The 14,268-nt window shown below is 55.1% G+C and overlaps 3 protein-coding genes across 8 annotated transcripts in view; 2 read left to right on the forward strand and 1 right to left on the reverse strand.

The window, feature by feature from the left end:
• The window catches only part of SCMH1 (Scm polycomb group protein homolog 1), a 166,307-nt gene extending 159,739 nt beyond the window's left edge, over positions 1 to 6,568 (forward strand). For all 5 annotated transcript variants that reach the window (XM_036255813.1, XM_036255815.1, XM_036255814.1 and 2 more), the window contains 2 exons: positions 4,403 to 4,545; positions 5,502 to 6,568. In XM_036255813.1, coding sequence (XP_036111706.1) covers positions 4,403 to 4,545; positions 5,502 to 5,627 — 269 coding nt within the window. In that variant the 3' untranslated portion in view covers positions 5,628 to 6,568. The remainder of the gene's footprint in view (positions 1 to 4,402; positions 4,546 to 5,501) is intronic.
• CTPS1 (CTP synthase 1) overlaps positions 1,333 to 14,268 on the reverse strand; it is a 45,159-nt gene continuing 32,223 nt past the window's right edge. Inside the window, exons 19-20 of one of the 2 annotated variants that reach the window (XR_004958887.1) lie at positions 1,971 to 2,074; positions 1,333 to 1,462 (exon numbers count right to left, since the gene is read on the reverse strand). The gene's annotated coding sequence lies outside the window, so the exon portion shown is untranslated. The remainder of the gene's footprint in view (positions 1,463 to 1,970; positions 2,075 to 14,268) is intronic. The other variant, XM_036255819.1, reaches the window with a different exon arrangement.
• Positions 9,347 to 13,111, forward strand: SLFNL1 (schlafen like 1). The gene is made up of 4 exons (XM_036255823.1): positions 9,347 to 9,736; positions 11,452 to 11,943; positions 12,198 to 12,341; positions 12,989 to 13,111. Exons 1-4 carry the CDS (start codon positions 9,350 to 9,352, stop codon positions 13,109 to 13,111), a joined length of 1,146 nt encoding a protein of 381 aa, XP_036111716.1. The 5' UTR covers positions 9,347 to 9,349.

A 14,268-nucleotide genomic window follows, 5' to 3' on the forward strand; every position in this document is an offset into this window, starting at 1 on the left:
TAGGACGATGGTCTAAATAAAAGCAGCAGTGGGGAGACAGGAGAACGCCACCTGCACACCCCTGGCCTCCCCCAGCCCAGGGATGTGTGGGCTGTGAAGTAGTAAGAAAGGCCTGCAATGGGAAGAAGCTACCTCAGGAGAGAGTTTTCAAGAAGGCTGATGGGGGAGAAGCCTGGATGCCCCTCCCCACCCAACCCCAGGAGGCGCAAAGTGGGGTAAGAGAAGCTCTGAAGTAGAGGTGGAACTGAGAGCTGATTCCCTGCCTTGAGATTTGGTGAGTCATCTCACCTCCACACCTTCATGTTCCCGTATGCAAATGGAGATGGTGATATCTACCTGGTCTTTCCACTGGAGTGTTAAAAGGATCAGATGGAAGCAGAGATATGGGATCGTTTTGGAAACAAATTCATTCCCCAAATATGAGGGTGTTACTGTAGTCTCCTCCAAGGGGTTTCTGTTGGGAGCGTCCCACAAGGCACTGGCCTCAGGCGTCACTGTTGTCCCCAGGCATCGACATTCTTCCTTAGGAATACATTGAGTCTGTTGGCCAAGTCATGGTCTAGATCTCTGCTAACTCTGAAGAACCTAATAAGGCTATGAAAGGATTCTCTTCATTTGGCCCTAAAATTGTTTCTCTCACAGAATTTAGTAGATGTCAAGTCTGTCCCCTCTTATTTCATGATCCAGGATGATTGGGTACCTGTTTGTTAGTCTGGCCTCTCTGCAGGCACCTCACCTGCCTTAGTCATTCTCAGACCAAAACACTACCCCTTCTTTGAAGAGTAACCACCAGCTGTACCCACTGGGTGGAGGGGGAGAACCCTGATATACTCTGTCTGAAAAAAAAAAAAAAAAAAGAATAAGAATAAGAAAAGCAGAGATAGGGCACTAACTCGTCTCCTTACCTGTGGGGTCATGGGCAAGTCAGTTCTCTTCTGGGCCTCAGTTCTCTCATCTCTAAACTGAAGGTGATGGTCATTCCTTCTAGAGCTGCTTTAAGTGTTAAATGAGCTGACGGTGGTGGGGGTTCTTTATGTTCATATATCAAACCACTCTTCACATTCACCACCACCCCTGGGTGCAAGCCACAGTCCTCTGTTGTCTGGACTATCATAGGAGACTCATTTACACTGGTCTCCCTCACTTCTGTGCTTGCCCCCTAACACCTGTGAACACATGGGCACAGCTGATTAAATCATTGACCACTAGTGACTGAACTCAGAACCGACCTACATCGCTCAGGAAAGCCAGTGGTCTTTCAGTGGCTTACAAGGTCCCCTGTTATCTGCACCACCGCTCCCCCGCCTATCACACACATACATACCTCTCAGATGTTACTTCCAACCACTTCTCACTCGCTCTGCTCGGGCACGCTGCCTCCCATGTCAGCCTCAAATGTGCCTGTCGCTCTCCTGCCTCCCGGTTTTCTCTCCAGTGTCTTCATCTCAGTGGAGTGTGCATTCTGACAGACAAACACATAGTACATAATCGTTTTATATATGTGTACTTATTTATAATATCATCATATATGTATGTGTGAATAAAATTGTGTGTGTGTGATTCCTAGCTCCCCTGGGTAGAGGAATTAGCTGAGATGGTCCAAGAAGGACACTCATTTATATATCTTCTCTCTGTTCTGCATAATCTCTGAGTTGGTTTCCGTGAGAATCACAGTGGACTTTCAGGGCAGGGAGAAGTGGCTGGCTCACAGAGAGTCCTGTCCAACTTTCTGTCTACTGCCACCTCTAAAAGACCATCAGAATTTTTATGGCTCTGATTCAGCACACTTCTCCCCTGGTATGCTCAGTGTCCAGCCTCAAGCTTGAGAAATAATAGGCTAGAGTCTCTAATCCAGGGTGCAGGGGCTGGGCCAAGCAAACTGCTTTGACTTTTAGACCTGGGACCCAGAATGCAGAAAAATGAGATGTTTAGCCTTCGCAGGAGACAGTTACATAGTAGGTCCCTTCTACCTTTACAGGTGTGTTTCAGCTCTGCCACTCAGTTGTGTGACTGGCCATCTGGGTGGTAAGGATACACGTGAGCAAGGCAAGGTCTCTATCTGAAGACAGATAGTCTGGTGGGGGAGACAGAAAAATACACAAGTCACTTACAAATGATCATTCATTCATTTAACAGACATTGAACATCTGTGGCAGACCAGGCACTCTTATGTGTTGGGGACTATAAAAGGAAAAGGCTCCTGTGTATCTCCCCACCTCTCAACACTCTGTTCAACACTCCTTCACTTCTGACACCAGACCTGTGGGTTCTCCACACCAGCAATTCTGCGACACCAGCTGGGTGTCCTACAATTTACCTCAGTATTGGCACTACCTGGAAATAGTGTCAGATCCTGCAGGTTAAGGGTTCAATCCCACAAGACTGCTGCCCCTCTTCAGATGCCAGTTGAAAGTCTTCATTGTTACCTGTACTTCTGACCAACTAGATAAATTGGAGATTCCCACCATCCCCTTCCATTTCAATTAATGTGCTAGATCAGCTCACAGAACTCAGAAAAACTGCACCCTGGATTAGAGACTTATTACTAGTTTTTTGGGAAAGGATACAACTCAGAAACAGCCAGGTGGAAGAGATGCATAGGGCCAGGTATGGGGATGGCTGTGGAGCTGCCATGCTGGCTCTGGGCCGGGTGAACGAGTCTCCCAGCACCTCCTTGTGTTCACCAGCCTGGAAGCTCTCCACACTTCATCTTTTGGGTTTTTAAAAACGTTCATGACACAGGCACGACTGATTAAATCATTGACCATTAGTGATTGAACTCAATCTGCAGCCTCTCTCCCTTCCCTGAGAGGTTGGGAGGTGGGGCTGAAAGGTCCAACCCTCTAGTCACCTGGTTGGTTCCCCTGGCAACCAACACCCCTCTGTAGGGGCTTTCCAAAAGTCACCTCATTAACACACTCAGGCGTGACTGAAAGGGGCTCATTATGAATAACAAATAACTGCTATCTCACCACTTAGAAAATTCCAAGGATTTTCCACAAATGGGGATGAAGATGAAATATGTATATTTTGTATTATAAATCACAATATCATAAGGACATAGCAGGGGAAAAAATAGAACACATAAATGCATAAAATTAGTCTTATATGCTAGAAAAGAAAAAAAAAAATAGAGTAATTGGATTGCAAATGATTCTGTGGGGAATGGAGTACTTTTACTAGATCAGGGAATGTCTCCCCGAGGAATTGATATTTGAGATGAGACCCAAATGTTGAAAAGGAATTGGGTATGCAAAAATCTGGAAAAAGAACATTCCAGACAGAGGAAATTACAGGTCAAAGAATAAGAGCATAGCCTATTCAATTAGCAGCAAGAAAGTGTGATGTCTGGATGAGCGTGAGTAAAGGTGGGGAGGGACCTGGACAGGAGGCCAGATGTACAAAGGGCCAGAGGAAGGAGCACCTCCAAGGCCAAGGAGTGGAGCTGTCATGTCAGGTGCCATGGGAGGCTACTACATGCAGTTTTTAGGGACTGGCACTCTCCATTGACTTTTTAAAGGTTGTTTGCCTTCCAAAGAACAGATCATTAGGGTGATGTGATGGGGAAAAGTGTAGAGATTGAGCTGTAACCAGGAGATGCGTGAAATGCCTTTGAGACCAGTTATTTCAGGATTACACCAGAAAAGTTTCGTTAAGGAGCTGGTCCTTGAAGCCATTGCTTGCTTAGCTAAACTGGAGTTTTCCAAGGAAAAGAGATTGAAGGGAGAGGAGGGACACTTTCCTGGAAGATATGGCAGAGATCTGTGGCAGGTTATGGTCAGAATACAGAGATCCCAAATCCCACAGGCAAATGGAGAAGCTGTGATTGAGCCATGACTGAGACATGAGCTCTGAGCAGAGCACTGAATTAACGCTGAGACTCTGGAAGCCAAAGCAAAGCTCGCCTGCCTCTGTGCATCAGGCTGTGGTGAGGTCAGCTCTTTCCCAGGCTTTGGAAGAGGCTCGGGGCATTATCCACCATTTTTTCTCTCTGGACCCCAAAGATTCGTCTCTACTCTTGCCCAGTTCCTGAGGTCTCTCTAGTAATGGTCCCCAGAACCAAGGCTAAAGCAGTCTCACCACCAGCCCCACACTGAACCCAAGTAATCCCGTTACCTCATTGTTACCCCGACTCAAGTCCAGGATGAATTACAGCCTCAATGTAAAATTTCTTAATATTTTCAAAATCAGATCTACTCTTACAGAGCAAAGATTTGACTGAGAGGAGTCAGCCCCTCAGACCCTTTGTGGATAACCCTCCCCTTTGCCACAGCCTCTGGTCCCTCGGCTTTGGCGAAGCTGTCAGCCTTGCCCACGGGGCCTCTCACGACATGCCCAGCAGAGTGGTCTGGAGTTCAGCCCAGTCCCCGCTCGTGACAGCAGGTGCCCTTCTGTCCTGCAGGGTCGGACCGGTACCTGGAAAACCGGGATGCATCTCGACTAAGTGGCCGGGACCCCTCCTCATGGACAGTCGAGGATGTGATGCAGTTTGTTCGGGAAACTGATCCTCAGCTGGGACCCCATGCTGACCTTTTCCGTAAACACGTAAGTGTCCCTGCCTGATCTTTTCTCGTTTGCTGAGAGTATTGCTTCTGCAGCCTGGAGACTCTTAAGGGCCTGGGCTATGTATTTGTTCCAGGTCCCTTGAAACTGAGCCCAGGAGACCAACACAAACTTAGGGACAGAGTATTGGGTCTCAGCCCTCACTGGGCATTGAGTTCAACTTACTCCCTAGCATGGGGTCTAATGCAGCCATTCCTACTGGGTGGGCACCCTGGGGCTCAGCGTCAGGGACACTGCCTGCCTTGCCCTGAGAATCGGGCCTCAGCCCAAGTTAGGATCCCTTGCCAAGTGGCCCCCAACTCTCCACCCTCTTCAGTCCCTCATCTTCTACTGGCCCCTCAAACATCTCTTCAAGTAATCCTTTGGCCCTGTGGCCAGGGACTGCTCTTGATCCCCTGCACTGACCATACTTCTGATTTGGGGCGCAAAGCCATTTCCCCATAGCCCCTGCTGCTTGTGCGGTTCTGCCCTTGGGCACTGGAAACAGATGTGTTCCTTTCACTGGTCACTTAAATCTCCCATGCCAGGTGGTTTGGAGGGTGCTCTTAGCTCAGGCTGAAGGTCCGGAGCTGCTCGGTAAGCGCCTGCTTTGTGTCTAGCTCACACAGAGTCCCTGCCGCTCCGGAAGGAAGAGGGCTCAGAATGACAGTGGGGGTCAGTATGAAATCAGGCTGTGAGAAGTGACAAGTATACTGACTGAGGAGGCTTCCTGGGGGCTGGAACTGAGCTAAATCGCAGAGATTTGGGGTGCAGGCATGTGGAGAGCTTAGCCCAGTGAGCTCAGCAGTGGATGTTGAGGGGAGGGATGGTTAGAGACAGATGTGGGAGACCAGGTGGGCTTTAGTGTCAGAGCAGGTCCACTGGACTCCACGCGGCTGGTACTTCCTGGTTGGTTGGACCAAACAGGCCTCTGATGGCGCCTCCTCCCACCCCCGCAGGAGATCGATGGCAAGGCCCTGCTCCTGCTGCGCAGTGACGTGATGATGAAGTACATGGGGCTGAAGCTGGGGCCTGCGCTCAAGCTCTCCTACCACATTGACCGGCTGAAGCAGGGCAAGTTCTGAGCAGGAAGACACGGCCTAGACAGCTGAGGGGTGAGCGGGCAGGGGCAGCGTTCTCCTCTCAGGAAGCAGGTGCCTCATGGCGTTCGGGCCGCCTCAGGACTGCAGGAGGCTGTGTGGAGCCTCACTGCTACCCTCCTGGCATAACGTGTCCTTCCATGAAGGACTGAGGGGGCAGGTGAGGGGCCCAGGGCTGGCGCTGCTCTTCCCTCAGCCCTGCCTCTGCTCTGAGGTCCCCTCTATTTATTTCCCAAGCCCGCTGGCCTCTCACCAGGAGATCAGACCCAACACCTGCCATGTGGTGGCGAAGGGGCTGACCTCTGAGGCCTTGGAAGATGGGGCTGAACTGACACCCGTGCCCAGTCCCCTCAACCTGCTGGGTTGGCGTGGCCCTCACTGCCCCACAGCTCCTGCCTTCTTCGGAGATCCCCAGACTCCACGCTCACAGTGCAAACCTCTACTTTTTTAAAAAAGATCTTTCTTATTGTTAATTTATTGTTTCTGGCACTCGGGCCAGCCCTTCAGTCTCTACTCGTTACTTCAAACAGGGGGTTTCAGGAGGAGAGAGACTGCCCTGCCCTGGTCCCAGGGCACTTTCTCTGTGGGACGGACAGACCCATAAAGTCTTGACCACATCATTCAGCATGAGGAGGAGAGGGTCCCTGTCACCTTCCCCTTTCTTCCGCCACTGGGCCCTTTGCAGCACAGCCGCATCTGTGGGAATGGGGATCCCCTGCCCCGCACTGTCCCCCAGCACAGCCCCTTGCCCCGGCCAGAACTGCTGCAGCAGCTCGGCTGATGATTTTAGGCTAAGAGGGCCCTAGAGTGGGTGGGAGGAAAGGGCCTCCAGGCTGGAGTCTGGCTGCACCCACTGCACTATTCACACGCTTCCTTCGTAAGCAGGTCAGCAACACAGCTGCCCCACTGCCATCTGGACTTATTTTATGTCGGTTTGTTTATAAATAAAAAACAGTATAGGCGCCAGTGTCTTTTTAATCAGTCAACACCCAAATCACTGTTTTCCAGTGGGCAGAGCAGTGCCTCCTTGTGGTCTCAGTCTCCTCACATATAAAATGAGGAGCATTTCCCTGAGTTCTGCCAGCAATCCCCAGGGAACAGGGTATTTGCCAGGTGTCTTCTGGGGCCCCAGCATTGCGTAGCCCCCAGAAAGGCAAAGGGCTTTGCTCCAGTGCAGCAAGACAATGGTGAGCACAGGCTGGTGAGCCCGAGCTGGAAGAGCACAGGCTGGTGAGCACAGGCTGGTGAGCCCGAGCTGGAAGAGCACAGGCTGGTGAGCACAGGCTGGTGAGCCCGAGCTGGAAGAGCACAGGCTGGTGAGCACAGGCTGGTGAGCCCGAGCTGGAAGAGCACAGGCTGGTGAGCCCGAGCTGGAAGAGCAGTTCTGGGGTTAGCAGCTCCACAGAGCCTCCATGGCTGGGTTCACCCACGTGCCGGCCAGGGCAGGCACTCAGGTCCAGGGCCACATCCCTGTTTCTCATGGGGCAGCTGAAGAAGGTGGAGGGGCAGCAGCACAGTGCAGTATAACCGAGAGTAACTAATACGATTGTGTTACGGTGTACCCCCAAAACTCGACACACATTAGAATGATCTCATTTAATCTTCACAGCAAACACATTTTATAGATGAGGACAGTTAAGCTCAGACCACATAGCCAGGAAGTGCTAGAGTAAGCGTTTCAAGCCAAGTAACCTGACTTCGGGCCAAGGCTGAATTCCAGCCAGTCCAGCTAGCTATTAGCTGTGGTGCTTTGGATCAGTCATCTCCTTTCTTGGAGCCCACCTGGCTCTGAGAGGTTTGGATAAGGAGACTTCTGAGGGGAAGGGAGTACTTGCCAGCTCTCACCGGTGACTAGTTCTGACATCTGATTAACTTAGAATGCCTTTTCCTCTCGGCTACTTTGAGGTTCTAACCATGGTCTCAGTGAAGCAGCCAGAGGGTCAGGGCTGCCAAACCAAATAGACCTCGGTTTGCCACAGACTCCTGGACGTGGGGCCTGGTAGGCTGCACTGCTCATTCAGGGCACTCCCAAAAAGGGCCTTGACTTATTTTCCAGGGCTCTTCTGGACAGAACCTCTGTCCCTGGCCTAGAGAAGTGCCTGGGGTCAGAGGGATCCTGGAGCCAACGATGTGTGTTCTGATCCATCCTGGAAGTAGCTGGGCCCTGTCAGTGCTCCATGGGGCCTGGGATTGGTATTGAAGGAAGGACACCAGGGAACATGTGTGGGCACTGGGCCTAGAGAGACATTACAGAGGGAGGAAGTACCTCTTCAGCCCCTGGGTTCTGGGAGCTGCCAGAGGGAGCCCAGGGCCACGCTGGTTGTCTCTCTTATAGCTGTATCTGTTTACAACAGGGGTGGGGGTGGGGGAAAGCATCCTCCTGAATGACTTCCCAACCTTGCCTGCCTGAGTACCTGACACTGGCCAAGAAGACATTGTTGACTCTCATGAGATCACAGAGGTAGTTGTACAGGCCCCGCCCGCTTTTTACAGCCCTGGTTCTCACTGCCACCCCATGCCAAGCCGCCAAGTGCCCTTGGGAACTGCTGGCAGGGATCAGGGAGCTGTGGGAGCTCAGGGCTGGCACCTCCCACTCCCTCCCAGGAACAGTCAGGACATGAGGGTCTCCCTTTTCCTCCTATTCCTGTTGGCCCTGAATGCCCCCACCCAGCTGAGGTGGCCCCCAGGCCCTGACTACCTCAAGGATCCGATCTGAAAAGATGCAGCCTGGTGGTGCCTGCCATACAGCCCAGAGGCTGGGGGTGGGGGGTGGGGTAAGTAGAGGGGCTAGTGTGTGCACAACTCAGGAGCGAGGTTCCTGGCCTGGCAGGAGGCTGGACAGGGACACGAAGAGCCCCAGCTCTGCCTTTGTTCTGCCCCCCTCACTTCTGCTCTCTGAACCAGAAACAGAGGGCTCAGTCTAGACTAGTTCTTAAGAAGCGTCCACGAGCCTCCTCAAGTTGTCCATATATACACAAAGCCCACTTTTCTGGGGAGAAGCCATAGCTCTCATCTGTGTGCCCAGAGCATGAAACCTCTGCTCTGAAGCCCTCTGACCCAGCCCTGGCCATTTCAGAGCCTCTTCTGGGCTCACACCAGGTTCGGACCAGACAAGCAGAAGCAGCAGTAGGGCCACAGTCAGGCCTCGGAGCCCTGGGGTAAGGTCCCCTCCAGAGGCCCCTGGCAAGGCTGCTCTGGTACCTGGAAGCAGCAGTAATCTCTGGTGAGCAGGAAACCCCTATGGCTCCCAGGAGGCCTGAGTGGACCAGGGAGGGAAGACAGGACCCCTGGGCCAATGAAAGGATATGGGGGACCCTCAGAGACCTGAGTCCTGGGCCCCTCTGTCCTTCTTTGGGCATATCCCCTCAGTCTTCCCTTCTGTGGACTGCAGGGGCAGGCTCACATGCTCTGTTCTCTAGCTCAGCCCTGTCTGACTCCCCTCTTTCCTGTCCCCAGCGGGGGGTGGGTGGCAGGCCCTTTCCTGCTACTCTGCCTCCCTCTCTCTCTGACCCTTCCCAGCCCCTGTCCATCTGTGAACCTCCCAGGAGCCTTGGCAACCCTTGAGTCCCTTGGGAGGCCCTGGGCCAAGCTGAGAGCCCAGGGCCTGGGAAGAGCAGCCAGCAGTAAGGAATCCCAGAAGCCCTACTGAGAGACTCCCCTCCAGAGACCCAGGAGGAGATCAGCACAAACAAGCACGGGAGCCCCTCATGGAGCCCCCAGGCAAGCAGCCCCTGCAGGAGCTCCCCACCGAAGAGTCCTTGCTGGAGGACTCAGGCCTGGAGGGGGCCCCCAGCACCCGTATTCTCTACGTGGGCCACCTGAATCCCCAGTTCTCGGTGCCGGTGCTCTCCTGCCTGCTCCGAGACACCCTGGAGCGGCTGGAGCTGCCGGTGGCGCGGGAGCAGATCGAGGTGGTGAGGCGGCCGAGGAAGGCCTATGCCCTGGTGCAGGTGGCCACCCACAGGGACGCCCTGGCCTCCCTCCCCTGGCGCCTGCAAGCAGCCTTGGAGGAGCACCAGATCATCAGGGAGCTGGTGGCCCGCGGAAAGGAGTTGGTGTTGGAAGATGGCCGGGGGCCCGCACACCACAGAGAGGTGAGGCTTCCCTGGCACCTCAGCCAGGGTCTGGGTAGGGATGGCTTGCACTGGGTGGGGCAGAGGGTGTCGTGGAGAAACTGGAGACAGATCTGCAAACGGGCTGCCCCCTCACTCCCAGAGGGACAATGACCCTTAGAGTTTGCCTCCAGCCTGGAAGCATGTGCAGAAAGGCCGATGTGTGGGACCGACTCCTCCCGGGGGCATCTGCATCCCAGCCTCCGGGGCCGGGCCAGCCGAGCCCTAGGTCCCACAGGGGTCCGGATTTTCTCCTTGGCCTGCTTCCTTCAGTTGACAACCACCAGCAGCCACTTGGTGCCAATTTGCAAAGCAGAGAACAAGGGCTCAGCCCTGCCCTTGGGGAGCCCTCTGTCTATGAGTAGAGCCAGACACCACCAGTGACAGTTACACAGAGGCCTCCTGGAGCTGCGGGGGCACAGGAGGGTCCCCATTGCCCTCTGGGGACAAATGAACAGGGGAAGTGGAATCCAGGCTGGACTTAGGGTGTGGGACAGGCCTTCCAGGCAGAGGGACATGACATGTACCAAGGAACAGGGTGATGAGGGGATGTTACATACGCAGTAGGCAGGCCAGTTGGTGTCCCTGGAGCTCAGGCTGAGGGCTGCAGAAGGAACTAAGGAAGAGTGAAGGCAGGGGCCAGGCCACCAAGGGTGGTGATGAGACCAGGCAGAGTGGGGCTGAATGTTGGTTTCTGTGGGGAATGTGAGGGAACAGTCACCTCACTGAGGCCGTGCAGGTCACTCCATGAGACAGGTGATCCTGGTTTATCTTTCTTTCCTTTTGGGGTGGAAACACCACAATGTTTAAATTGTTGCAGAAATAAACACCTCTGTGACTCACTTTAAGACCAGTGAGCCTGATTTCATGTTTGTATGACAGTTTCTCTCATTTTTGAACCATCTGTCTGTTCTGGGCACTGCAGGCTTGATAAGAATATGCCCCTGATCACCAAGCCCCAGCCCACACTGAGCTCCCAGCCTCTTCCAGAGCCCAGAAGGCAGCAGAGAACCCAGTAAGGGAGGAGTGACAGTCTGACTTGCATCTGGAGTCAGCGCTGAGGATGGGGGAACAGGGAGAGCCTGGGGCAAGGAGTCCAGGGAGAGGCTGACCAGTGAAGCCCAGACCAGGGGAGTGGCCCGGGCTCATGCCCAGGGGCCCCAGACAGAGCAGAAACCATGGCAGGGAACCTGGGGAGCCTGAGGGAAGCTGAAGTTCAGGAGGACTAGCCAGTGGTCCAGAAAGTGATCAGCAAGGGTTTCGGGGAGATCAGGAAGGGGGAGGGGTCTCAGGAGCCCCTCTCAGTTTAGAGACCTGAAGCTGTCACATGGGACCTCGGGGCACTGAGGTGTCTCCTGGTGACAGTCCTGGGCCTCAGGTCTATCAACCAAGTGGGAAGAGATTGGCCCACAGGTGTCCCAGCTTCCAGCCCAGGAAAGAGCTCTTACCGCCATGCATCTCAGCCCACCTGGGAAGAGGGCAGCCCAGCCAGGAAGGAGCAGTGGCTGGTTCCAACCCTGACTCAGCAGGGTTTCCCTCGGTAGCTGCAGGACCTTGGGCAGAATTACATCCCCCTGCCTGGGAGAGGACATGGGGATACCTGAGTGGGCTGGACCTCAGGGTGGTGGTGGGGTTCAGCCTGTCTGTCCCTCTTGCTGCCCTGGTCAGGGCTCCCAACTGTTGCCCCACTCCAGCAGGAGGAGGACAGCGGCCCCAGCCCCCACCCCAGCCCCAGCCCCCCAGCGGCCAGGCGCACCAACACCCCGCCTGCGCAGGCCGGGGCGTGGGCTAGCTCGCCGCACCGACCCCGTGGCACGCGCTCAGACAGTGCCATCGTGCACCCGGAGGGCCAGGGCCAGGAGCGGCTCTTCCAGGGGGCCTTCCTGGGCAGCGAGACGCGCAACGTGGAGTTCAAGAGGGGCGGCGGCGAGTACCTGAGCCTGGCCTTCAAGCACCACCTGCGGCGCTACGTGTGCGCCTTCCTCAACAGCGAGGGCGGCAGCCTGCTGGTGGGCGTGGACGACAGCGGGCTAGTGCGGGGCATCCACTGCAGCCACCGCGAGGAGGACCGAGTGCGCCTGCTGGTGGACTCCATCCTGCAGGGCTTCAGGCCCCAGGTCTTCCCCGAGGCCTACACACTCACCTTCATCCCCGTGGTCAGCACCTCCCCCAGCAGCGCGCCCCTCAAGGTGAGCTGCGGGGCAGGTCATCAGTCACATCATCACTACACGTGACGGCCCACATCTACACTGCTGAGCAGTGCTGGGCAGGGGGTGGCAGCGAAGGGGAAGCCAGGCAGGCAGTGGCTAGAAAAGAGACTTCAACTAGCCCTACCCCAGCCCCAGGCTGCCCTCAGGAGTCGCAAGCCAGGAGCAAGCAGGGCGGCGTTTGGGCTGCGTACTGTGTGGTGCAGCACCCGGGAGCTGCTGTTGCCCTTACCCAGGTGATCCGCCTGAGTGTGCTGGCCCCCAAGGCCCAGGCTGAGCCACAGCTCTATGAGACAGACCAGGGGGAGGTGTTCCTGCGGCGTGACGGGAGCATCCAGGGCCCGCTGGCCGTCCACACCATCCAGGAGTGGTGCAGACAGGTAAGTGGCCGAGGCGGGGCAAGTGGGGGCGGGGTGCAGGGCTGGCCCTGGGCCTCTTCAACTCTCACTAAGCAGTCGGGGGAACCCTCAGGTCTCCCTTGGTGCTCCATTGCCCGGTGAGTGTGCCAGAGGAGCTGAATTGAAATAACCCTACCACCTCCCATGTTCCACTGTTGTGTGGCTGGAGGAGCCAGCAAATAGGATATTAAGTTTTAAGACAACCCTGAGGACTGTACACTACATTTTCAGGGAGGCCCTCAAGTTAGCGGGCAGTGAGTGCTGGACACAGTCCCAAGGAGAAGCTTTTTCAAGAAGGAAAAGTCAGGTGGCAGAAAAGCATTGAGTGCAAGGGGCGGACAGAGAGGGGACATGAGCCAACCTGAGCCTGCCTCTGGTACTCAAGGAGGCTGCAGAGGACAGGCCATCCCAGGGCCTGGGACGCTCAGCTTCCCTCAAGACCCCAGGCTGACTCCATCAGGGGACCTTGCTTTCTCACCTAGGAATGCCCATCTGGTGCCCAGTGGCCTTTAGCAGGCCCCCCAGGCTCTCTGTGCCTTGCCCTCCTCCATCAGTTCAACCCCGAGAGGAAAGTGTGTGAACCTGAGACGATGTCGGCTTGGACATTTGTTTCTATGGTGTCCCCTCAGAAGTGGGCAGTGGAGCTGAGCAAGCTGGAGGAGAGGGTGAAGGCGTTGACGGTGGAGAAGGAGCAGCTCCAGCGGCAGCTGCAGCAGCGCAGGCCCGTCTCCTGCACCTGCTGCGTCCTGTGAGGGCCCCGAGGGCAAGAGAGCAGGGATGAAGCTGGCACTCTCCCTGGGGGATGCAGGGATTTTCTATCTGAACCAATGTCCTCCCAATAAACCCGTCCGGCTGCTCAGAGGGCCATGGGAGCACCAGGCTTCCTTGCTCCTTCAGCAACACTGCACACACATGGGCTGGTCCCCTGTGGCTTCCATCCTGAGCAGATCCTGGGATGTGGCTAAGAAATTGCTCTTAGCGTGATCCCCAGGGAACCTTACCTCCAGACAAAACCTGTACAAACTTGGCCAGAACTATACCAGGGCTGAGCTAGAAGGGAAGTAAGAAGCTCATCTTGCCCACACCAGGGTCTAGTGACTGCAGTTGGCTAGACAGGGCCGGAAAGGAATTTGTCATTTTAGCACATCCCCTCTGCGGTTGGCAAGGCACACTGGTAACTGTGGTTACAGGGCAAACAGGCAGCCCCCAGCCCTGGCATGCTGGAACTTGTGATTCTCATAGCTCTTGAATGCATTACAAGGACCTGAGGCAGGAATGGCCATTTCGAAGACAGTTGGCCAGCCAGTTGGATGAAGCTGGGTCAGGAGTCCTATGCTAAGTCCCCCTCTGTCCAGGAGGCCTAGCCAGCTCTGGGCTCCTACCACACAGAGATGAAGGGGAAGGAGGCCAGATGGTCAGGTTCCAGTCCAGCTCTGCCTTAATGACTGGGTACCTTGGGGCAAAGTGCTACACCTGATAGTAACAGTACACTGTCATCCTTGGGCTGGTACCATGTCTCCCACACACCGGCAGGGGCTGACTTCCATTCCAAGCACCCTCCTGCTGCTGGAGGAGTCCTGCACTGCCATTTCCCACCCACCACCTCACCAGCAGAGACTCTATAAAGTCAGCGTCTGACCAGGACAGGCCTGGGCTCAAAGCCCTTCAAAGGCTCCCCATTTCATTGAGATCAAGGCCCACTGTGGTCTACACAATTCTCCATGACATGACCATCTGCCCGCAATGCCTCCTCCTGCCCCTGCTCATGCATTCCAGTGACAATGACCAACTTGTTTCGTGAGTCCTTGTCTCAGGGCCTTTGCACTGGCTGCCTCCCCTGCCTAAAAAGCAGCCCCCTCCACCCAGCTGCTTGACTCCCATTTCCTTTCCTCTCCACCCTATTTTAAAT

The sequence above is a fragment of the Molossus molossus genome, unplaced genomic scaffold (genome assembly GCF_014108415.1).
Source record: "Molossus molossus isolate mMolMol1 unplaced genomic scaffold, mMolMol1.p scaffold_m16_p_12, whole genome shotgun sequence".
NCBI classification, from domain to species: domain Eukaryota; kingdom Metazoa; phylum Chordata; class Mammalia; order Chiroptera; family Molossidae; genus Molossus; species Molossus molossus.